This window comes from Trachypithecus francoisi, unplaced genomic scaffold, assembly GCF_009764315.1.
Source record: "Trachypithecus francoisi isolate TF-2019V2 unplaced genomic scaffold, Tfra_2.0 Lachesis_group2, whole genome shotgun sequence".
Classification (NCBI taxonomy): Eukaryota; Metazoa; Chordata; class Mammalia; order Primates; family Cercopithecidae; genus Trachypithecus; species Trachypithecus francoisi.
The window spans coordinates 141,953,247-141,979,667 of NW_022681465.1; the positions used below are offsets into that span (position 1 = coordinate 141,953,247).

Consider the following 26,421-nt stretch of genomic DNA (forward strand, 5'->3'; position numbering starts at 1 on the left):
AAAAAAAAATAAGTAAATAAATAAAATAAAATCTGAAAAAAAAAAGCAAGTTAGTTACTTTCTAGATACAATGGGGGTACAGGCATTGGATAAATACAGCCATTCTAAATGGGAGACATTGGCCAAAACAAAGGGGCTACAGGCCCCATGCCAGTCTGAAATCCAGTGGGACAGTCAAATCTTAAAGCTCCAAAATGATCTCTTTTGACTCCACGTCTCACATCCAGGTCATGCTGATGCAAGGGGTGGGTTCCCATGGTCTTGGGCAGCTATGCCCCTGTGGCTTTACAGGGTACAGCCTCCCTCCTGGCTGCTTTCATAGGCTAGTGTTGAGTGTCTGTGGCTTTTCCAGGCTCACAGCGCAAGTTCTCAGTGGATCTACTATTCTGGGGTCTGGAGTATAGTGGCCCTCTTCTCACAGCTCCACTAAGGAGGTGCCCAAGTAGGGACACTCTGTAGGGGCTTTAACCCCACATTTCTCTTCTGCACTGCCCTAGCAGAGGTTCTCCATGAGGGCCCCACCCCTGCAGCAGACTTTTGCCTGGGCATCCAGGTGTTTCCATACATCTTCTGAGATCTAGGCAGAGGTTACCAAACCACAATTCATGACTTCTGTGTGCCCGCAGGCTCAATGCCACATGGAAGCTGCCAAGGCTTGCGGCTACCACCTTCTGAAGTAACAACCCAAGCTGTACCTTGGCACCTTTTAGTCATGGATGGAGTGGCTGGGACACAGGGCACCAAGTCCTTAGACTGCACACAGCACAGGGACCCTGGGCCTCGCCCACAAAACAATTTTCTTCTAAGTCTTTGGGCCTGTGATGGGAGGGGCTGCTGTGAAGACCTCTGACATGCTCTGGAGACGTTTTCCCCATTGTCTTGGGGATTAACATTTGGCTCCTCGTTACTTATGCAAATTTCTTCAGCTGCTTTAATTTCTCCTTAGAAAATGGGTTTTTCTTTTCTATCACATTGTCAGGCTGCAAATTTTCCAAATTTTTATGCTCAGCTTCCTGTATAAAACTGGGTGTCTTTAACAGCACCCAAGTTACCTCTTGAATACTTTGCTGCTTAGAAATTTGTTCCACCAGAATCCTAAATCATCTCTCTGAAGTTCAAAGTTCTACAAATCTCTAGGGAAGGGGCAAAATGCTGCCAGTCTCTTTGCTAAAACATAATAAGCATCACCTTTGCTCCAGCTCCCAACAAGTTCTTCCTCTCCATCTGAGACCACCTCAGCCTAGACTTTATTGTCCATATTGCTATCAGCATTTTGGGCAAAGCCATTCAACAGGTCTTTAGGAAGTTCCAAACTTTCCCACATTTTCCTGTCTTCTTCTGAGCCCTCCAAACTGTTCCAGCCTTTGGAGTTTGGATGAATATTTCTTGCAACCTTTTTATGTTTATCTGCATGCTGGATTTGAAATTTAAAAACTGTATTATATATGTATTTCTTAGACTTCTTCCTGAAGAAGAAAATAACTGCAACACTACTTTACCTTTTCATCACAGGCTATTATTCCCATGGTTCCCTCCTCCTGGAATGCTGTTCCATGCCAGAGCAACCTGTCAAAATCCTACCCCTCTTTCAATGCCTACTTTATATGCCACCTCTTCCCAGATGCAGTCCCTTATCTCCGCAGCCAGAATGAATCCCTCCCTGGTCTCTGGTAGTACTCTGTATATCTTGGATAACACATACCCTTTCCACCTTGTAGACTGGAAAATTGTTTGCGTGTTTCTGTGTCTCCTACTAATTTGTAATTTCCTGAGGGTGAGGACCATAGTCTACCTACAACTTTCAGTCTGGAGATTGCACATAGTAAGTGTTCAATAAATGTCTATTTAGTTAAATTTGCCTTTAGTCAGGACTATCTTGGTTGCAGGAAAAAGAAACCCAATTCAAACTGGCTTAGGCAAACTGAAGTATTGGCTCATGTTCCTGGATTCCTCTGTGTCAATACAGAGGGATATATTGACACAAGTTCCTAGGGAATCCAGGGTAAGCCCTGAATTTACAGTGGCCCAAATTATGACATCAGAGGTCATCCTCTGAATCTCTCAGGACTAGTTCTCAGTAAACCCATTTGAATCTTATGTCATCTCTGAATGGATGATTCTGGCCAGGGGAGTGGGGTACATGGATTGGCTGGGACCTGGGTCACCTGCTTCCCCATGTAGCCAGAGGGATCAGCCTCATTCCAACCTGTAGGACCAAGAGTGGGGCAAGAATGGTTCCCCTGCCAGAGAAAGTAGGGGGAGCTGCTGAGCGAGCAAAAACAGCAGGTATCACAACACCTTCCTTCTTGTAGTATGAGGAAGATGCCTCTAACATTCAGAACTGTCAAATAATTAGAAAATCTCTTGTAAGATATTGAGCTGACCATCCATTCATCAAAAATATTTTATAGAGTAGGAGGGGTTGGACTTCAAAGATTCCTTCCCACTCTCATATCCTTTAAGACACAAAAGAATAGTCACAATAAGAAGACAAATGAGAGAATGAAAAGGGCTGCTGAGCTCACCTGCATTTTTTTTTTTTTTTTTTTTCCAGAGAGCAGATGTGGCTGTGGCTCCCTTAACTATCACTTTGGTCCGGGAAGAAGTTATAGATTTCTCCAAACCATTTATGAGTTTGGGGATCTCCATCATGATTAAAAAACCACAGAAATCCAAGCCGGGCGTCTTCTCCTTCCTTGATCCTTTGGCTTATGAGATTTGGATGTGCATTGTTTTTGCCTACATTGGAGTGAGTGTCGTCCTCTTCCTGGTCAGCCGCTTCAGTCCCTATGAATGGCACAGTGAAGAGTTTGAGGAAGGACGGGACCAGACAACCAGTGACCAGTCCAATGAGTTTGGGATATTCAACAGTTTGTGGTTCTCTCTGGGAGCCTTCATGCAGCAAGGATGTGACATTTCTCCCAGGTCAGTCAGCTCTTCTCAATCCCTTTGCCTAATGTTATGGTTTTGTTTTTGTTTGTTTGTTTTTGTTGGTTTGTTTTTTAAAAAAAAAATACTGGAAAGTAAAGAGATGAATTATTTCAGACTCTACTGTATTCGGTTTTTCAACTATTCTTTACAGTCAACTGTCCATTGCATGCTGTGGATTATCTGGATCATCCTGTGGCTGGGCCATCTCTGTCTGCTGTATGGTTGATGTGCTCTGTCAAGGTTAATAGGCATAATTATGACTGATGCATTGTAGCTGAAAGGTACAGAGGAAAGAAGGGAGCAATGTGTGGTACAACTAACACTTACGAAGCATCTACCAAATGCCAAGCAAGGTTCTGAGTTCTGTGCATGCCTTATCTCATTGAGTCCTTACAGGAACATAAGGTGGTACTCCCATCATGTCTCTTTTTACAAATGAGGAACCACAGAAATGTTGACTATCTTGCCAGTGTTATACAGTTAGTAGGCAAGTGAGCTGAGATTCAGAACGCTGTCCTTTACTACTTCTGCATGGTGGGAAGAGCACTGGACTATGAGTAAGTTCTAGCACTGATTCTAGCACATGGGCCCTTTATGTGGCCCTCAGAAAGTCACCTCACCCTAGTAGATGTTGGCGTCTTCATCTTCACGATAAAAAGGTTCTCCTTTTCTTTGGTTCTGAGTAAGACTCTGGGAATAATCTAGTTCCAGTGATGATGTAAATTTGTTTCTTGTGATTAAAAAATGGAATTTCAGGCCAGGCGTGGTGGCTCATGCCTGTAATCCCGGCACTTTGGGAGGCCGAGGCAGGTGGATCACTTGAGATCAAGAGTTTGAGACCAGTCTGGCCAACATGGTGAAACCCTGTCTCTACTAAAAATACAAAATATAAAAAATAAATAAAAATAAAATTAGCCATGTGTGGTGGCAGGTGCCTGTAATCCCAGCTACTTCAGGAGGTTGAGGTGAGAGGATCACCTGAACCCGGGAGGCAGAGGTTGCAGTAAGCCAAGATCGTGCCACTGCACTCCAGCCTGGGTGACAGAGTGAGACTCCATCTTAAAAAAAAAAAAAAAAGAAAAAGGAAAAGAAAATGGAATCTCTCAATGGTGCCTCAGATATCACATTGAAAACATTCAGGTAACCAAATCAGTGGGATTTTAGCCCCCAATATGGAATCAGAATAGCTCCATTTTTGTCTGTTTTATATATTGGACTTGTGAACACAATTTATTTTGGGAAAAAAAAGGGACTGAAGCTAAGAAAAGAGAAAGGGTGGACAGGATAGAGTGGGGGAAAAGGTAGGAAAGCTGCCAGGCTAGGCTAAGTCCCACATTTATTGACCTCCTGTTCTTTTGACTACATTCTGGATGTGCATGCCACAATACCCCACCAATCTGCCTGATAAATAAGCACTGACTCTATTTCCTTTTACAGTTGCTTAATGTCTATGAACTCTTTTTCCAGTAGGCACTCTCTTAGATTACCAAATTTCAAAAGCCTACAGGGAGTCATGGCTCAGAATTTGGCCTCCATGGATAGATCTGGAGGCATGAGTGCATAATATCAAGGTCTCACAGACATGTCCTGGAGGCATCTTTACCACCCATCTACGTTTTGCATTTCAATGTCAATAAGGACCAATATTCCTAAGCGGCAATGGAGTAAATTCTTTCTAACAAGCTTCCCTCAGGACTTATTTTGCCTGCTGTATAACTTAGAAAGTCTCGTCGTTCATTACAATCTTGTTTTTCTTTAAATAAGAAGACAGTGGGGGGTGGGGGGGGCGCGTGGGAGAGGAGGTGTGAGACTGGCTGCTTGGCCAATACTGGCAAACACATGGTGAAGAGTAGAGAGAACCAAGCAGGGGAAGGGCTTGCTTAAAAATAAATCAGGCCCGTGGATAAACAGTGGGAAGAAACAATTCCTAACTAGTCAGTATAATGTACGGCCATCACAACATACAGGTGTCAGAAAAGACCCACGAACTTGTTTTTTCTCCTTTATTTCCTTCATCAGTGAGCATCTCATCTTTTCATAGCACCTTTATGCTATGATCTCAGGGTGTGTTTTCTTTCTCCCCACTATTCCTCCAGGGGTTTCAATCTTGTGGTCCATAAACTGAATCTTCTGTCAGACATGTTTTTGTTTAATCTGTGCAGAATTTGGCAATGGTTGTCCGAAACTGAGTGGTAGCTGTCCTCTTGAACAGGTCCGCACATTCAAGGTTCACCCCAGCTCCAACCTGACCTTCTTTGTTCCTGTGTTACTCAGCTGGTCCCAGAGGATGTTTGAGTTTGTGACCTCTGGCTGCAAGAGGATTTTCAAACTGTGCTTTCTGGGCTTTTGAGGGTTCCAGTAGTGTATCGTAGGAGTTGACATGGAGTGAAGAGGAAACTGAACAACATACCCAGCCTCCCTCCTCCCTGATTTTAATAAAACAACTCCACTCTATGCCTCTTTTTCATCAATAAAATGGAAATAACAGTTCCTACCTCAAATGTCGTTGGAAAGTTTAAAAGTATGTATAGAACCTGTAACGCAGTACCCAGCCTTCACACAGGAAGTGCTACAACTGGATGCTTTATTTTATTATGTTATTGATTTTTTTAATTGGATTTTGTCTAAACTTCACTGGAAGAAACAATGCCACCACGGCTCACACTGATTTGAAAGCCTAATACCTTCTTCTCGAGAAGTCCATTAACAAAGCAGAAATAGCTAGTGGTTTACTCCAGAGACCAGCAATATCTGGATTCCTAAGGCTTCTTCTCATAGGAACTGGGAGGAAGGGTTGTTGACTTTGGCTGAAAGGTCGGACAGACACAAGGGTGAACTGCCAGAGTTAGTTAGAACTTTGATCCACTTGAGATGGACTTTTTAATCAAGCCAACCTTGGTTAATCCCAGAGTTTAGGAGCCTATAAAATCTCCCTTGAGAGTGAGAATGTATCAAAATGTTTCTTGGAAATATATGTAGAAGAGAAGAGACGTGTACTTCATCTTACCTTGAACCAGACAAAAAGACAAGGATGCTAAGACAGTGATCAAAGTTATAGACTAAGCAGACAATGAAAAACATCAATAGAAACTTTTGTTGTCATTACTGTTTATATATTTCCTGATGAAGTCAGTAAGTTTCACAACCTTCTGATATGCGCAGTACTATGTTAGACACCCTGGGTGCTACAGTAGAAGGGGCTTTTAAAGCTGGCATTCATCCAACATCCTTTCAAATGAGCTTCAATTAACTGATCTTGCTGCTTATTTAAAGAAAATGTCATAAACCCTTACTAATTTAGAATTTGTGGAAATCAATTTCATCTGAATTGCATGTATCTGCACTTAGCCACAAGTAGCTTTAACTCTTTCTAATCTCTTCAAAATTGATGTTAATGTCTAGTAACCAAAAACCAACAAAATGTGGCCAAGTGTAATTATCTGCAAATAACATCAAAACCTGACCACAGTAATATGGTAAAGATAAAGATAACCCAGTAAAGAGGGTTATCTTTCTCATATGTAAGAAAGTGGTAGCAGGTAGCAGCTTGTGGTGAAATCCAGATTGGCCATTCTGCAACTATCTTGGCCTTTTCTTCTTGTTCATAAGATGGCGGTTCCCAAATATTGTGTCCATGTTCAAACAGCATGAAGGAAAAAAAGTGTTGCCTTCTATTTCTGTCTTTTTGGATCAGAAGAACAAAAGCTTAACAAAATACTCTCCAACCCACACAGATGTCTGCTTCTTTCTCATTGGTCAGGACAGTGGCCATGATTATTTCTAGTGGCAAGAGAGGCTGAGAAGGCAAGAATTTAGGTTTCCCAGCCTCTAGAGTAGGCAGGGTAGGAATCGATATTGGGGGAATCAACTGACAATATTGGCCACTGTGCCTAAAGTCAATGTTTTCTGCACTGGAATCCAGAATTAGCACAGTCAATGGTGTATGCCAGCGAATGCTAGTGAAATGCTTTAAAGACTCCTCCACCCACCCTTTGAAATGTATATTCAATAAATTGGTTTATATAATCCATTTTAACAGTGAAAGTTAAAAACCACTTCAACTATGATCACAGATTACAATTTTTTTTTTAATTAAGTTGATGGTGAGATTAAAAAGGGACCCATGAATTCACTTTTAGGCCTGCTTCTTTCTTGCTCAAAAATAAAGAAGAAAAAAAAACCTTTTTTAAAACTCAGTCACCCAGGCTGGAGTGTAGTGATACAATCTCAGCTCACTGCATAACTTGACATCATAGCTTGACCTTCTGGGCTCAAGCTATCCTCCCACCTCAACCTCGTGAGTAGCTGGGACTACAGGCACAAGCCTCCACACCCAGCTAATTTTTGTATTTTTTATATAGATGTGTTTTCCCTATGCTGCTCAGGCTGGTCTTGAACTCCTGAACCCAAGTGATCTGCCTACTTCAGCCTCCTGAAGTGCTGGGATTACAGGCATGAGCCACTGTGCCCAGCCCAAAGACCTATTTTTAATAGATATTTTAGATTTTGAGGAGTATGTTAAAGAAGGAATAAAAATCATCACAGACAAAATTTATCTTTAGCTCCCTCAACTTTCATTTCTGGTCCATTTCCCGTCCATTTTCCTGTATGTGTGGTCAAGATCATTCATTTATTCAACAGATACTGCTAACTGCTTACAACATGCAGGGCATGGTTCTAGGTGCTAAGGATATGAAGATATATTGATGTTGGAGTGTGGAGGGCAGGAGCCTTTGCTTCAAGGAACTGGCAGTATAGTGATATAAGAGACATTAAACAAACGTTCGTGAATGTGTAAGTCGGGATGTGCTATGAATAAAATGAACCTGCTGTTGCAATAGATAATACAAAAAGTGGAATTAAACAAGTCTTACTTGGAGTGTTCTGAGAAGGTTTCTCTGAAGAGCTGATGGGTGAGAATGAGCTAGACTTGTACAGAGCTAAGAGACATAAATAGCCATGCGCAAAGGCTCTCGGGTGAAAAAGAGTTTAGTGCTCTCGAGGACTGGAGGAGTGACCAGTGTGTCTGGCTTACTGTGAATCAAGAGGACAGGGGTTTGAGATAATATTGGAGGAAGAGGCAGAGGCCCGTGCAGAGCCCTGTGGTCACATTTTAAATTTCATGTTTTATTGTAAATGCAATAGAAGACCATTGGAGGGTTTTAAGCAAGGGAAGGATTGAATTGTATGCTAAAATACCACTCTGGGGAGCTATGAGGAAAATGAATTGGGGCAGAGAAGAGTCCAGAGTGGAAGCAGAGGGACCAAGCAAGAGGCTCTCACAGCCATGGTGGGGAAATTACAGTGATGGAAATTATAATGATGGTCATCGACATGGATTTATGGTTCACTCTGAGATTAGAATTGACAGGACTTGCTGATGTATTGGATCTATGAGGATGAGTGGGGGAGGAATCAAGGGTGAGTCCAAGGGGGAGGAAGCATTTGGAAAACATGGAACTACAGTGCCAGGGACTATTAGCTCTGGGCAGGATCAATAGGATGCTCTAGTTTACCCACCCCATGTTACACATGAGGAAACTGAGGCCAGAGAGGGGAGGAAAGGCACTTTCTCTAAGATCACCCAGGTGATACCTATGGCCGGTTGGTGCCCAATCCAGTGCTACCCTACTATGCAGTCTCAGCCCAAGGCTCCTTTGCCTTCGAATGAACTGAGAGTAAGCTTCTTCACGGCCCACGGCCCCACTTCCCCAATGGCTTCTCCACAGCATCAGTATTTTTCTGGGTTCAGGTGACCTTAATAAGAGAATGAGAGGATGTTAGAGGATGCTAGGGGAATAGAGGAAAATGGGAAATTATGACTTTAGCTTTCAGAATTCTCTCTTTTATTCTTGATCATAAACTGTATTGGAATGTGTAATAATTGTCTCCACCTGGTGGAGATAATTACTCCCGGGAGAAGAAGTCTCAGGCAGGGAAGCGATGGCCCTTTGGAGATCTCCTGGAGCCTGATATCATAACCTCCTCCCTCCACTAATTTGTTTATTTAGTTAATTTTTTCCAAGACAGAATCTTGCTCTGTTGCCCGGAGCTTGAGTGCAATGGCATGATCTCAGCTCACTGCGACCTCCGCCTCCCAGGTTCAAGCAGTTCTCTTGTCTCAGCCTCCCCAGTAGCTGGGATTACAGGCACGTGCCACCACGCCCAGCTAATTTTTGTGTTTTTAGTAGAGATGGGGTTTCGCTATGTTGGCCAGGCTGGTCTTGAACTCCTGACCTTGTGATCCGCCCACCTCAGCCTCCCAAAGTGCTGGGATTACAGGCGTGAGCCACTGTGCCCAGCCTTGTTGAGGGCCTTTTAACTGACTCACCATAGAAAGACATTGGCCAATGAGGAGAGCCCAAGCCAATAACCAATGATAGCCTGACCTTTGCATTCACACACTAGTTTCATAGCAACCAGAATGCCTCTGCCACTGAGAGTCTATGAGAAACCTTCCTCTTTCCACCTCCTGCTCTGTCCTCCCCTCCCAGCAAGAGCTGTGCAAACCCATTTCTCTTGCTCATCTTGATGTCACTGGAGTATTGTGGGGAAGAGAAAGAGCCTGAAAGTGAATATTGAGGCAAGTTGATGAAGGCAGCCTGAAATTGTGAAACATTTCTCATTTTGAAAAGGCAAACCTCATTTAGGCCACAGGTTCATTTCTACAAGGAACAGTGTCACAAGGATGTGTCAAAAATGATGAGCAGGAAATGTGCAATAGATAATCTGGGTCTTGGGACTAGGCATGGGGGTTTCTGCTGGGACCCTCTGTGTCAGAATCACCTGGGATGTTTGTCCAAATGCAGATTCTAAGACTGTACTTCAGCTCTCTAGAATTTGAAACTGCAGTTGGAGAGAAAGTTCTACATGTTTCATAAGCCTCTCCACCCACTTCTGCCCCAGGACTGATGAGCATTAAAGTTGGAGGTCATTGAACTAGCATGCTGTCCAGGGAAGTCAGCTTAAAAATATGAAAAGCAAGGCCCATAGGGCAGCTAGAAATTATGCTAGTCGAAAGCCGTAAACATGGAGCCCAGAGTCTGCTGGCTCACTACCCTATAGTATGTTACTTGCTGGGTGAGCAAGGCCCTTGGCACTGGGGGTTGACTGTGGCCTTCAAAGCAGGGGCCTGGCTGTCCTGATGGCCCTGCCTTCTGCAGGCCAAGCCAGCAAGAGGAACTTACCAAGGGTTTCCCCAGCGTATTTCCCCCTTGACTGTGTTTTCCTCTCCATTAGCAAGCAACACCAACACAAAGGGACTGTCCCAGGTGAGGTGATTCTGCAGTCATGGCAGGTGTGAAGTGTGCATGGACTGTGTAGGGGTGGCCCCCATCATGGGGGATGGGGTGTGGAACTCCAGATCAATGGCTCCTACTTTTTCCATTTTAATCTTCTGCTACCTGATGGTGAGACCCAGAACCAGGTTCTGCTACTGAGCAGTTTTACAGACCTTTGAGAAGAAGAGTAGAAGTTTCACAAGCTCCAAAAGCAGCACGGAAGTGTTAAAATGAGTGCAGTGACAGGAGAATAAAAGCCTTCACTGGATATGCAAATGTAACCATCATTTTCTGTGTCTCAGCCAGCAGTTCTGGCCATCAGCAAGGGGGAAGCATAATTGCTCTCTCTAGATTGTTCTGGAAGTTTATACTTTGAACAGTTTAATTGAGGGAGAGATTTTTTTTTTTCTCCAAAATTACAATAGGGAAATTTTCAGAAAGTTTTTCACAGAGCTGAAAGGGATGTTGAGTACCAATTATTCATTTATTTATTCATTAAGTATTTCTTTAGCAATAAACAAAATAAAAACGTGATTAACATGGCCATCCCAATTTGATAGGCGAGGATTCTGGGTGACAGGGAGGGGAAGGGACATAGCCAAAATCACACAGATAATTAGTGTAAGTTCAATATCATAGGAGTGGAAGTCAGCCGGCGGCTGTGATGAACTGCACATGCATGTGTCAGCTAGAGAGGATAGCTCCCCCTCAGCTCTGGACAGTCATTGCCATGGGAACTCTGTGCAGACCAAACAAAAGCATGCCTACCTTCAGCTTGTACGCCACCAGTTTGAGAGCCCTAAAAGAATGGTGAGGCATAAAACAACCTTCGTACGTACTTACTGCATTTAGACACACTTGGAATATCTTATTTATATATTTTTTAAGGGAATTTTTCTCCCTTTCCCCTCCATTTTTGATTCCAAGTATGAAATCTGATTGCTGTGTTTTTCTTTCCTTTCATATACTTTGGAAAATCCAGGCCATAAATGGTGGCTGCACTAAAAGAAAGACAGTCCCTAAATTTCTATATCCAGAGAAGCCTATTTATGGCTAGCTACATCTTCATAGGTTCTGCATTTTCCCAGAGAGGACCTCTTGTTTTTCTTTTAAACCCTCACTGGATATATAGCATCTGTGACCAAGAAACCCAATTGTTTACCTACAAAGAAGTACTGAGTTCTAGACAGAAAAAAAAATGAAAGCATAGCTGATTGAATTGATGAGGAAAGTATGCTGAAACCCCTATGGGGAGCCTGATGGTTTTGAATATGAGTTAGGTACCACCATCCAACTGTGGTGAATGAATCATTTTTGCTACACCACTTACATATGCTTTTACCTCTAGCTATGTCCAACGGGGATAATAGGTGAATTAAGTCCAAGACACCCAGCAAAAAATAAATGGTGTCAAGGACACTAACAGAAACCACAAACCTAGCTGATGACAGTCACTGTTTGCGTCTAGTGGCTTAAGGAGAAAGGGCCTCAAAATAAGCAGACACAGTGCCTGCTAAAGCAGAGTGGAGTCCCACCCAAAGTCAGAATTAGGATCAGCTGTTGTCACAAGGGATGGAGGAGGTGGTAAAGTAGCTTAAAAAGAAACTCAATCTCAGCTACTACTAACCCACTGGATGAGTCACTTTCTCTTTCTGTGTCTCACTTTTTCCTCTGCAAAATGGGAGTAAGATGGTCTCTAGTATTGCCCTAGCTCCCCATCTAAGGCTCACCTCCTTATGATTCCCAGCTTAGCCAAGGCTTCAAACAAGCCAAGTTGTGCTTCATTCTGTCTCCCAGCTCCATACTCCCATTATGCCTTTGTTGTTCCCTCTGCTTGGAGTGACTTTTCCCAACTTTCCTGCTCAACTCCTTCCCCATTTGCAAATGTTGCCTTCTCACTCTCCCCCAACCAACCCCAATTACTCCTCTGAATCTGTGCTTTACAGTCATAGTTATAAGCTTGAACTCTGCAGCAGGGCTGGCTGGGATTGAATTCTGACTCTACCACCTACTAACTGTGTGAGCTTTAGAAAATAACTTTCCTACACCCAGTTTCCACTTCTGGAAAATAGGAAAAATAATAAGACCTACCTCAAATGAGATATTCTGAGGATTAAATGATGTGATTCATGGAAAGCATTTGCCTTGCATAGGGGTGACACACAGTAAATGCTGTTGTTATTGCTGCTGTTGCCATTGTTGCTGTCACCTACACCTCTCAGAGGGCATCTTAAATCTTCAACGCTGCACTGTAGTTACCATGTCTGTTCCTTATTGAAACTGGTAAATTCATTTCTACAACTCATTCAAAACCTGACATGAGGGGTTGTGTGTTCTAAATACTCAACATATGTTTGTTGAATGTCTATCTTCACAGTAGCTAGGACTCTGTCCTGTTTTTCACTCAATGAAGAGAAAATTGGTTAATGGAGAGAATTTCTAGCTGTCACTAACTACTTGTGCAACACAGGGCAACTCAGTCCTGGTCTCTGAATGGATTTGGAGAAGAAGTGGGAAGAATTGGAGATAAAGAAATTAAAAGGAACCAGAAAATAAAGTTACCTTGTCATCCTAATGTTGCCAGCTACCCCACTATTCAGGAAAGCTCTGATCTCTTTGCTGGAAAAATAGCAAAAATTTCTTTCTTTCATGTGTTGTACTTACTGTGTGTCAGGCACTCTGATAAATGTTAGATCATGTTACTGCTAATCTTCTTGACTACTCTGCCTGGTATATCAACACCATTTTGTGATGAGAAAACTGGGACTCAGAGAGATTAATTCACTTGCATGTGGGTACCCAGCAGGGTTGAGATTATAACCTGTGCCTGTCTGATTCTAATATCCATGATTTATCCTTGACACACAGCTGTCTTCCAAGACCAGCAATCTTCTAAAGGTCTCTTAGGGCCCTCTAGGGATTGTTATAATTTTTATAAAAGGGGAGACATCCTTTTTCCTTTATAGGATTCCCTAACTCTGATTTTTTAAGTGGGCCTTGCTTTGAATTTTTATTCAATTTTTATTATTCCTAACAGTATCTTTGTCTTTAAGAGCCATCTCCTGAGGGAGCAGAGGTGAGGACCCAAGAGAGCATTTTGCCCCCACCAAGATCAGGTGCAACCTGCTCAGTTGGAGTGAGGGAGATGGTGAGACAGGGATAAGAGCAAAAATGTAACTGGTGCCACTTTGGAAAGTCAGCTTCAGCTGGGAAGGGACTGTGGGACATTCCATAGTCACAGCCAAAGCTGGAGAGGGCATATTGTTAACTGTAGCACTTTAAGTAGGAAGGATAAATGGGGAGAAAACAGGGAAATAGAATCAGAAATGGCCTTAAAATTGTGACTGTGAGAGAGGTCTGGAATCTATTTATCCTATGGGTGAATTCCATTTATCCTATAGAAATGGTCGTGCAAATGTGGTAAGATGTATGCATAAGGGCATTCATTTCACTGTTTTAAAAAGCAGGAGATGGCTTAGTGTCCATCAGTAGAAAGCTGGTGAAAGAAATGCCAGCCCATCATCCAAAGGAGCAAGAAGCAACTGTTGAGGAGGATGAACAATAATGGCTATGCTACTTTGTAGAGATCTTCAGGGTCACAGTACCAGGAAGTCGTAGGTTATGGTCTTGCTGATCCAAATTATAGGCTCTTTTCACTGCCCCATGCTGCCTCCCTGGAACACAGGAACTAGGGAAACGTAAAACCAAGGGTTGCACAAAATCCTTTGTTACACATACTTCATGGAATCAGTGCTAGAGTTCTTCTGAGAAAGGAAAAATTCGTGTGGGTTAAGGTGAACAGAGACTTCTGGGAAGCATTGAATGGTGCCTTGAAAGATGAAATAAGATTTTTCCACAGAAGCAAAGAGAAATGAAGAGGGAATCCCTGTTGGGGAATGATCATGAGCAAAGGCACTGAAGCGGATAGGGAGACACGTAAGGGAGGGAGCCAATACCAATGAATACCTAGAAAGAATCTTCATTGACGGCTACCATAGCTCAACAAGGTGGGTTGAGCCATGGTACTTGTCAATCAAGATCCTTCCTAGGTATTCATTGGCCAAGGGCTCAGAGTTCACCAAGTTTAATGGTAAACCCAATACCATGACTTTTGGGGCCCTGTACCCTGCTATGAGGCTATTAAAGTGTCACCTTAGAAACACACAGTGTGTAAAATAGGTAATGTTGGACCACTTCTCCAGTTGCCATCAAGAAGATCTCTAGGAAGTAGCTCTCAACTTCTTGTGGACCACCTTTGTTGACTGGTGTTAAGACTTAGTCCACCATGGATGGAACTTTGCCAGCCACATTCTAACTTCTGGGATTCAAAGGGTCCTGGCTGAGCACTTGGGAACCCACTGGCTACCACTGCTGCCAGGTTATTTATCTCCTGAGCATCAGGTGGAAGGGGCTGTTAGAAAAATGTCTTCCTGGCTGAGGACCCCCCTGAGATTCATTTTCTCTTTCATGTCTCATTTTGGGAATGGAAAAAAAGTCAATAGAGCGGGAGTTTACTTGATTTTGGTTCTGGCTATTGTGGGCATGTATTTCCACAGATACAAGAAAGCAGTCATCACTCCGATGTTTTAAATTGAGCACCACCTGGGATCTAAACCTTGCATTAGGCACAAAGCTAACTAAGTATTATGGCAGATTTAAAGAAGCAAGAAGTGAGTTCAGACCTCTATGTTTGCAACGCAGTAGAAGAACCAAGGTATGCAAGGAGAAAAGTAGATAATAAAGCAGAACATGCATTTGAATAATTCCCAAAAGTGGGGTTAATAGTCAATAGGTAGAGAAGAGAGAAAGATCACTGAGGACTAAAATGATCTGGGCTGGCTTATGGAAAAGGAGAAACTTGGGCTGGTCCCCCTTAAGGGATTAAGCAAGACTTATAGGAGGAACTACAGGTAAGACAAAGGGGTTGGGGGGACAAGTCAAGCAAAGAAGGAGAGAGGACTATGTTTTGAGGCCAAGGATCCTATTATTCAGATAGACCTGGGTTTGGATCCTAGCTCCACCAGCTACTAAGCTTTCAGACTTGAGCCAATAAGTTAACCATTGAGCCTCAGTTTCCTCAAATTTGAGAAAAGGTCCATTCATACCAATATCACAGGATCATAATAAGAATACATGAGCAAACAGAGGCCTAGTACATAGTACATACCAGAGAGTCAAAAATCTTGATTTTCTTTCCCTTCCATTGTGTTAATCACCTCACTTCCTTCTCACCCTATCCCTGGTCCCCCACCAATCATTTATTCCCTGCTAAGAGTTTTCTGAGACTCACTGACAGGCATCTCCTTATCTGGCTGTGCTGCTGGCCCACCTCCGGCCAGAGGAAAGTCCAGAGGCTGTTTCCAGCAGGAAGAGGAAAGCTGCCAGATTCAGTGTTATGACTGGAGGATATTGGCAGCATCACTTATCCCATCCCAGTGTTATTTCTCAGCTCAGTTATTGGACAAGAACTGGATCCACGCACCTGCCCACTTTGCTAGTGTTACTCATTTCTCTGGTAGTAACCCTTCCCTGCCAAACCAGACTGTCCACAAGTCCATTCCTGCTCTCCTGGGCACCTGCTTTTGTTTCCTTGAGGTCAGCATTAGGTTCATTTTTCTTTACATCTCAAGAGTGGCGGATATTGGTTTTGCAGGAATTGTAAATTTGCAAGGCTTTCTCAACAGAGCAGCTAAGAGCGTGGGCTCTGGAATTGGGCCTGGGCTTAGTTCTGCCTCTTACACTAATTTTCTGTGTGATTCTGGGCAACGAGCTTTTCATGTCAGAGCCTCTACCACTATTGCTGTATAACAAACCACTCCAAACTTGTGACAAAAACAAAAACAAAAACAAAACAGCCATTTTATTAAGCTCGTGGATTTCATGGGTCAGGAAATTTGGAAAGGAGCACCATGGGATGATTTGTCTCTGCTTGTATCTGGGGCCTTCAATGGAAAATCTAGAAGGCTGTGGATGACTTGACAGCTGGGGGAAGGAATCATCTGAGGGCTCACTCCCTCCTTTACATGTCTGGCAGTCAAGGCTTTTGGCCTGAACACCTACACATGCCCTCTCCTGGCTCCTCCGCGGGCTTCCTCACAGCACGATGGCTGGGTTCCAAGAATAAGTGTCCCAAAAAGAAGCAGGCAGAAGCTGTATCACCTTTCATAACCTACCCTCAAAAGTGACACAGTGTGACTTCTGCTGTAGTCACAACCCCAACCAGATTAAAAGAGAAGGAACATAGATTCTACCTTTCAGTAAGAGAAGGGTCAGCATCGCATCGTAAGAAAATGTGGAATGGAGGGGGTAGGGGTATTGTGACCATCTTTGGAAAATACAATCTGCCACACTTTATATATAAAATAAGGATTATACCTTTTGGAATCATTATGAAAATTAAATGGAATAAGGTATTTAAAGGACGTAGCATGGTGCTGACATGTAATAAGTGCTCAGTAAAAGGCATGTGCTCCAGCCAATATCATACTGAATGGGCAAAAACTGGAAGCATTCCCTTTGAAAACTGGTACAAGGCAGGGATGCCCTCTCTCACCACTCCTATTCAACATAGTGTTAGAAGTTCTGGCCAGGGCAATCAGGCAGGAGAAAGAAATAAAAGGTATTCAATTAGGAAAAGAGGAAGTCAAATTGTCCCTGTTTGCAGATGACATGATTGTATATTTAGAAAACCCCATCATCTCAACTCAAAATCTCCTTAAGCTGATAAGCAACTTCAGCAAAGTCTCAGGATACAAAATCAATGTACAGAAATCACAAGCATTCTTATACACCAATAACAGACAGAGAGCCAAATCATGAGTGAACTCCCATTCACAATTGCTTCAAAGAGCAATTCTATGATATTCTAATGGACTATACTGCCAGCTTTGGAGCGTTAAGTATTATGTATTATAGTTGGGCTGTTCTATTAGGGTTCTTGCTTGTAAGCATGTTCCGGAAGAATTGCTAGTAAATATGTAATTGTATGTTCTATGGACGGTTAAGCATTTATAGTACTATATAATATTCATGTTGGCTAGCAGTAATGCACAAATTACATAGGGGCATATAAAATTAGATTGTACTTAAATTGTTCTCTGGGGTTGTGCCCCCTTAGAATACAGAAAGTAGTTTAGATACAAGGGATGTGAAGGACCTCTTCAAGGAGAACTACAAACCACTGCTCAATGAAATAAAAGAAGACACAAACAAATGGAAGAACATTCCATGCTCATGGATAGGAAGAATCAATATCGTGAAAATGGCCATACTGCCCAAGGTTATTTATAGATTCAATGCCATCCCCATTAAGCTACCAATGACTTTCTTCACAGACTTGGAAAAAACTGCTTTAAGGTTCATATGGAACCAAAAAAGAGCCCACATTACCAAGACCTTTCCAAGCCAAAAGAACAAAGCTAGAGGAATCATGCTACCTGACTTCAAACTATACTACAAGGTTACAGTAACCAAAACAGCACGGTACTGGTACCAAAACAGAGATATAGACCTATGGAACAGAACAGAGCCCTCAGAAATAATGCCACACATCTACAACCATCTGATCTTTGACAAACCTGACAAAAACAAGAAATACGGAAAGGATTCCCTATTTAATAAATGGTGCTGGGAAAACTGGCTATCCATATGTAGAAAGCTGAAAATGGAATCCTTCCTTACACCTTATATGAAAATTAATTCAAGATGGATTAGAGACTTAAACGTTAGACCTAAAATCATAAAAACCCTAGAAGAAAACCTAGGCAATACCATTCAGGACATAGGCATGGGCAAGGATTTCATGTCTAAAACACCAAAAGCAATGGCAACAAAGCCAAAATTGACAAATGGGATGTAATAAAATTAAAGAACTTCTGCACAGCAAAAGAAATTACCATCAGAGTGAACAGGCAATCTACAGAATGGGAGAAAATTTTTGCAATCTACTCATCTGACAAAGGGCTAATATCAAGAACCTACAAAGAACTCACACAAGTTTACAAGAGAAAAACAACCCCATCAAAAAGTGGGCAAAGGATATGAATTGACACTTCTCTAAAGAAGACATTTATGCAGCCAACAGACACATGAAAAAATGCTCATCATCACTCGCCATCAGAGAAATGCAAATCGAAACTACAATGAGATACCATGTCACACCAGTTAGAATGACAGTCATTTAAAAAGTCAGGAAACAACAGGTGCTGGAGAAGATGTGGAGAAATAGGAACACTTTTACACTCTTGGTGGGACTGTAAACTAGTTCAACCATTGTGGAAGACAGTGTGGCGATTCCTCAAGGATCTAGAACTAGAAATACTATTTGACCCAGCCATCCCACTACTGGGGATATACCCAAAGGATTATAAATCACACTGCTATAAAGACACATGCACACATATGTTTATTGTGGCACTATTCACAATAGCAAAGACTTGGAACTAACCCAAATGTCCATCAGTGACAGACCGGATTAAGACAATGTAGCGCATATAGATATAGATATAGATATAGATACACACACACACACACACACACACACACACACCACACCACATGTGGAATACTATGCAACCATAAAAAAGGACGAGTTCATGTCCTTTGTAGGGACATGGATGCAGCCGGAAACCATCATTCTCAGCAAACTATCGCATGAACAGAAAACCAAACACCGCATGTTCTAACTCATAGGTGGGAATTGAACAATGAGAACACTTGGACACAGGAAGGGGAACATCACACACCAGGACCTATTGTGGGGTGGGGGTAGGGGGAAGGAATAGCGTTAGCAGATATACCTAATGTAAATGACAAGGAATAGCATTAGCAGATATACCTAATGTAAACGACAAGTTAATGGGTGCAGCACACCAACATGGCACATGTATCCATATGTAACAAACCTGCAGGTTGTGCACATGTACCCTAGAACTTAAAGTATAATAAAAAATTTTTTTAAAAAGGCTTGTGCTCTCTCTCTCTCCAAGTAGAGAACTATATGACATTTATAGTCAATGTATTAATATTCCATGTAGTCAGTGTTTTTTAATATTTTGTGTTCACAATAGACACCCGTGATTATTTTTAAGCTAATTAATGAAAACACTAGATCCTTAATGAGTCTATAGAATAGGGTCTTAAAATACATATAGTTTCTTTTTTTTTTTATTATTATTATTATACTTTAAGTTCTAGGGTACATGTGCATAATGTGCAGGTTTGTTACATATGTATACTTGTGCCATGTTGGTGTGCTGCACCCATCAACTCGTCAGCACCCATCAACTCATCATTTACATCAGGTATAACTCCCAGTGCAATCCCTTCCCCCTCCCCCCTCCCCATGATAGGCCCCGGTGCGTGATGTTCCCCTTCCCGAGTCCAAGTGATCTCATTGTTCAGTTCCCACCTATGAGTGAGAACATGCGGTGTTTGGTTTTCTGTTCTTCTGATAGTTTGCTAAGAATAATGGTTTCCAGCTGCATCCCTGTCCCTACAAAGGACACAAACTCATCCTTTTTTATGGCTGCATAGTATTCCATGGTGTATATGTGCCACATTTTCTTAATCCAGTCTGTCACAGATGGACATTTGGGTTGATTCCAAGTCTTTGCTATTGTGAATAGTGCCACAATAAACATATGTGTGCATGTGTCTTTATAGCAGCATGATTTATGATCCTTTGGGTATATACCCAGTAATGGGATAGCTGGGTCATATGGTACATCTAGTTCTAGATCCTTGAGGAATTGCCATACTGTTTTCCATAATGGTTGAACCAGTTACAATCCCACCAACAGTGTAGAAGTGTTCCTATTCTCCACATCCTCTCCAGCACCTATTGTTTCCTGACTTTTTAATGATTGCCATTCTAACTGGTGTGAGATGGTATCTCATTGTGGTTTTGATTTGCATTTCTCTGATGGCCAGTGATGATGAGCATTTTTTCATGTGTCTGTTGGCTGTATGAATGTCTTCTTTTGAGAAATGTCTGTTCATATCCTTTGCCCACTTTTTGATGGGGTTGTTTGTTTTTTTCTTGTAAATTTGTTTGAGTTCTTTGTAGGTTCTTGATATTAGCCCTTTGTCAGATGAGTAGATTGCAAAAATGTTCTCCCATTCTGTAGGTTGCCTGTTCACTCTGATGGTAGTTTCTTTTGCTGTGCAGAAGCTCTTTAGTTTAATTAGATCCCATGTGTCAATTTTGGCTTTTGCTGCCATTGCTTTTGGTGTTTTAGACATGAAGTCCTTGCCCATGCCTATGTCCTGAATGGTATTGCCTAGGTTTTCTTCTAGGGGTTTTATGGTATTAGGTCTAACATTTAAGTCTCTAATCCATCTTGAATTAGTTTTCGTATAAGGAGTAAGGAAAGGATCCAGTTTCAGCTTTCTACTTCTGGCTGGCCAATTTTCCCAGCACCATTTATTAAACAGGGAATCCTTTCCCCATTCCTTGTTTCTCTCAGGTTTGTCAAAGATCAGATGGCTGTAGATGTGTGGTATTATTTCTGAGGACTCTGTTCTTTTCCATAGGTCTATATCTCTGTTTTGGTACCAGTACCATGCTGTTTTGGTTACTGTAGCCTTGTAGTATAGTTTGAAGTCAGGTAGCGTGATGCCTCCAGCTTTGTTCTTTTGACTTAGGATTGTCTTGGCAATGTGGGCTCTTTTTTGGTTCCGTATGAACTTTAAAGCAGTTTTTTCCAATTCTGTGAAGAAAGTCATTGGTAGCTTAATGGGGATGGCATTGAATCTATAAATAACCTTGGGTAGTATGGCCATTTTCATGATATTGATTCTTCCTATCCATGAACATGGTATGTTCTTCCATTTGTTTGTGTCCTCTTTGATTTCACTGAGCAGTGGTTTGTAGTTCTCCTTGAAGAGGTCCTTTACATCCCTTGTAAGTTGGATTCCTAGGTATTTTATTCTCTCTGAAGCAGTTGTGAATGGGAGTTCATTCCTGATTTGGCTCTCTGTTTGTCTGTTACTGGTGTATAAGAATGCTTGTGATTTTTGCACATTAATTTTGTATCCTGAGACTTTGCTGAAGTTGCTTATCAGCTTAAGGAGATTTTGGGCTGAGACAATGGGGTTTTCTAAATATACAATCATGTCATCTGCAAACAGAGACAATTTGACTTCTTCTTTTCATCACTGAATATCCTTTATTTCCTTCTCTTGCCTGATTGCCCTAGCCTGAACTTCCAACACTATGTTGAATAGGGGTGGTGAGAGAGGGCATCCCTGTCTTGTGCCAGATTTCAAAGGGAATTTTTCCAGTTTTTGCCCATTCAGTATGATACTGGCTGTGGGTTTGTCATAAATAGCTCTTATTATTTTGAGGTGTGTTCCATCAATACCAAATTTATTGAGAGTTTTTAGCATGAAGGGCTGCTGAATTTTGTCAAAGGCCTTTTCTGCATCTATTGAGATAATCATGTGGTTCTTGTCTTTGGTTCTGTTTATATGCTGGATTACGTTTATTGATTTGCGAATGTTGAACCAGCCTTGCATCCCAGGGATGAAGCCCACTTGATCATGGTGGATAAGCTTTTTGATGTGCTGCTGAATCCTGTTTGCCAGTATTTTATTGAGGATTTTTGCATCGATGTTCATCAGGGATATTGGTCTAAAATTCTCTTTTTTGTTGTGTCTCTGCCAGGCTTTGGTATCAGGATGGTGTTGGCCTCATAAAATGAGTTAGGGAGGAGTCCCTCTTTTTCTATTGATTGGAATAGTTTCAGAAGGAATGGTACCAGCTCCTCCTTGTACCTCTGGTAGAATTCAGCTGTGAATCCATCTGGTCCTGGACTTTTTGTGATTGGTAGGCTATTAATTATTGCCTCAATTTCAGAGCCTGCTATTGGTCTATTCAGGGATTCAACTTTTTCCTGGTTTAGTCTTGGAAGAGTGTAAGTGTCCAGGAAATTATCCATTTCTTCTACATTTTCTAGTTGATTTGCGTAGAGGTGTTTATAGTATTCTGTGATGCTAGTTTGTATTTCTGTGGGGTCGGTGGTGATATCCCCTTTATCATTTTTTATTGCGTCTATTTGATTCTTCTCTCTTTTCTTCTTTATTAGTCTTGCTAGCAATCTGTCAATTTTGTTGATCTTTTCAAAAAACCAACTCCTGGATTCATTGATTTTTTGGAGGGTTTTTTGTGTCTTTATCTCCTTCAGTTCTGCTCTGATCTTAGTTATTTCTTGCCTTCCGCTAGCTTTTGAATGTATTTGCTCTTGCTTCTCTAGTTCTTTTAATTGTGATGTTAGAGTGTCAATTTTAGATCTTTCCAGCTTTCTCTTGTGGGCATTTAGTGCTATAAATTTCCGTCTACACACTACTTTAAATGTGTCCCAGAGATTCTGGTATGTTGTATCTTTGTTCTCATTGGTTTCAAATAACATCTTTATTTCTGCCTTCATTTCGTTATGTACCCAGTAGTCATTCAGGAGCAAGTTGTTCAGTTTCCATGTAGTTGGGCGGTTTTGATTGAGTTTCATAGTCCTGAGTTCTAGTTTAATTGCACTGTGGTCTGAGAGATGTTTTTTATAATTTCTGTTCTTGTGCATTTGCTGAGGAGTGCTTTACTTCCAATTATGTGGTCAATTTTGGAATAAGTGTGATGTGGTGCTGAGAAGAATGTATATTCTGTTGATTTGGGGTGGAGAGTTCTATAGATGTCTATTAGGTCCGCTTGGTGCAGAGATGAGTTCAGTTCCTGGATATCCTTGTTAAGTTTCTGTCTCGTTGATCTGTCTAATGTTGACAGTGGGGTGTTGAAGTCTCCCATTATTATTGTATGGGAGTCGAAGTCTCTTTGTAAGTCTCTAAGGACTTGCTTTATGAATCTGGGTGCTCCTGTATTGGGTGCATATATATTTAGGATAGTTAGTTCTTCCTGTTGAATTGATCCCTTTACCATTATGTAATGGCCTTTACCATTATGTAATGGCAATACATATAGTTTCTTATCTCATCATCTCATATTACACTTTGGGAAACCAAGGTTGAGGAAGTTCACATAGCCAGTAAAGTTAGCATTGAGCATTTTATAATCTAGGCTTGGATAAAGCATTTTTTTGAAAATAGCTCAAGTGACCCTTAACAAACAATAAGCAATTTTTTAAAGGACTAATATTTAGACTTCAACACCTTTCAGGTTATGTAGGACCTTGAACATCATCATAATCCTTGGAGGCAAATGAAAAGAGACAGGAGGAGCATTCGCGCTTGGTGCATTCTTATTTTGCCGCAGAAAACCCGTCAACAGATCTGAACACTAAAAGAAGCCTGGTCACTACCTCTGTCTTTTTGAGACTATATATACTGCTCCTCCATCCCATGCCCAGAGTCTCCATGTTTAGGCAATGTTCACTCGGTGTAGTCAGTAGGACAGAACAATTAAAGTTAGCAACATTGAGTTACTGTGCCTTTGCATATCCACCTGAGAAGTAAGACCAAGAGGACCAGAATGTATGGGTCATGGTGTGTGTTTCCTTATCAAGGCTGTGTAGAGAGCCTGGCTAGGTAAGAACAGGAATCAGAAGATACAACTGTGGCCATGTGCCCGTGGGCAAGTCGCTTTTCTTCTCAAGCCTCAGGTTTCACACTTTGAATGATCTGACATTCTACAATGGAAGGTGTTTCCTGAGCTCCTGTGGCCAGTTCTGTATTCTCCTTAGTACCATAAAGAATACATAGAAATAAGGAACACCAATTTGCTTTTATGATGTGTATAGTCTAATTAGGAAGACACGACTAACACACATGAAACAGTGAACTTATTAAGTTCAGGTGTATCCTGGGCCCCAAGTGCCATCCATGGGTGACCCAGATGGGAGAGATGGACATTGGTAGAAGGTCAGTCCTCATCTCCATCTGGCTGGGGAGGGAGAAAGGGGAGACACATGATTAGAACATAAGCAAATATATCAGCCTTCCTTAGTAAACTAAGGGCTCTTACGTTTTACCATATATGTTACAACAAAACTCAGACAGGGAAAGGGGAATTTTCTTATTTACACAGAGCAGATTCGTATTCATGGTGATGCTTGTTTAACTTCAACCTCTTTTTTTACTCAATGGACTCTTTCCTCTTAAATTTAAGATAACAAATTGAGCAAAGGTATAAATAAGAGTGAGGTTCCCCCATATCTTCCCCCTTTGACACACAATTTATTTTCTTTTTATAACTTTTATTAAGATATAACACACAATTAAGGCACAAATTATAAATATACAGCCCAATTAATTTTCAGTAAATACCTGTGTAATGAGTACTCAAATTAAGAAATACATGATATCAAGAATCTCAGGCAACTATTTTTGTCTCCTTCACACTTCTCCCATGACAGAAGTAGCCACTCCCCTGATTTCTGATGCATAGATTAGTTTTATGAATTGAGCTGTTTTTAATCTACTAAATAGAATCATATAGTATCTATTTTTTGTGTCTGGCTCTTTTTGCCCAATATTATATTGTGACCTTCATCCATGTGTCACATATAGTTGTAGTTCATTCACTCTCATTATTTTATAGTATTCCATTTTGTGGATATACCACAATTTATTTATTCATTCTTTCCAGATGAACATTTGGGTTGTTCTCAGTGTAAGGCCATTATAAATAGGGCTGTTGTGAAGATTCTTGTAAAAGTCTTTTGGTATGTGTATTTCTGTTGGATGCATAACTAGAGTGGAATTCCTGGGTCAAATTATATATATTTTTCTATTGTAGATGCTACCAAACTGTTTTCAGAAGTAGCTGTACAGATTTAGACTCATCAGCAATGTATATGAGTTCCAGTTGCTCCACATTTGCCTTTTTCCTTTTAGCAAGTAGATGAGTTGTAGGATCACTTTATGGTTTCAATTTGCATTTTCCTGGCAACTAGTACTTCTTTCATATTTGTTAGCCATTTGGGTAGCTATCCTCTTTTATAAAGTACTTTTGTAAGTCTCTTGATCACTTTTCTCTTAGGTCATCTGTTTTTCTCTTATTGTTGTACGAGTATTCTTCATATAGCCCTGACATAAGTCCTTTTTTAGTTGTCTGTGTTGTTAATATCTTCTCCCATTCTGTGGCTTATCTTTTCACTGTCTTGGCAGTGTGTCATTTTGGACAGAAATACATAACTTTAATGTAGTCCGGTTTCACAAGATTTTTTCTTTATGGCTAGTACTTTTTGTGTCTTGCTTAAGAAGACTTTACCTACCTCAAAGTCATAAAGATATTCTTTTACAGTTTCTTCTGAAAGTTTCAGCTTTACCTTTTAATTTTAGGCCTAGGTGTTCAGTAGGTATGTGTGAGATAGAGGGTCAAGATTGTTTGTTTGTTTGTTGGTTGGTACCTAGATATCCTATTGAACTTGCATGATTTATTTTAATGTCATCCTTTCTTCTTACTGTGTACCCCTGTCACTTAAATCAGTTATCAGATACATGCAGGTCTGTGTCTGGACTCTTGATTCTGCTCTGTTGATATAGTAGTCTATCTTTGCCAGGGTATTACCCTATCTTAACTACTTTAGCTTCATAGTAAGTCTTGATAGCTGGTTCTGAGATGGAAGCTGGATGATCCTACAGGGTATGGGGTGTAGAAGGGATTCTCTTCACATAGAGACTCCTATGAGAAAATATCTGCAGTATTTTCTAACTGTGAGATACTATCGATTCTGTTGGATTACCAATGATTGTGGCTTTTCTCAAGGGTTTGGAAGAAATCAATACCAGACTCTATATTAGTGATCTTTCTGGACAGTTTCACACCTAAAAGTGATGAATAAAGCTCGGAATCAGGATAATTGTAGGTAGAAAAGACATCCTTTAGCATCCAAACTTGGAGCATGCAAAACTCTAGGGAGTGCCAGAGAAAAGGCAAAGAAGGATTAATTATCTTTCATTTAAATCAACCTAAAAGAAGAAATTGCATTTCAAATGAGATAGAAGGTATTGGGGGGACAATAAGGAATTTGTCTTGCACTCAAAACATGGTTGCTTTTATTGACCCATAGTCTCAGCTCAATGTGTAAGGAAAGCTGTGGGTTGCATCGGCATATCATAAGAGATGAAAAAGTAGAAAAGTTGGTGTTAAGTAGTGCATTTTTTAACCAGTTGAGTCTAAGGTATTACCCAGTAAAGAGTGTGTTGGGGCAGTTAAATTGGAGCTATTGGCTAAATCATGAATCATCCAGCTCTCTGCAGA

General features: G+C 41.2%; 1 protein-coding gene across 2 annotated transcripts in view; it reads left to right on the plus strand.

Annotated features, from left to right (window-relative positions):
- Positions 1-26,421, plus strand: part of GRIA1 (glutamate ionotropic receptor AMPA type subunit 1) — a 326,869-nt gene that overhangs the window by 216,140 nt on the left and 84,308 nt on the right. For both annotated transcript variants that reach the window (XM_033180678.1, XM_033180679.1), the window contains exon 11: positions 2,555-2,925. In XM_033180678.1, coding sequence (XP_033036569.1) covers positions 2,555-2,925 — 371 coding nt within the window. The remainder of the gene's footprint in view (positions 1-2,554; positions 2,926-26,421) is intronic.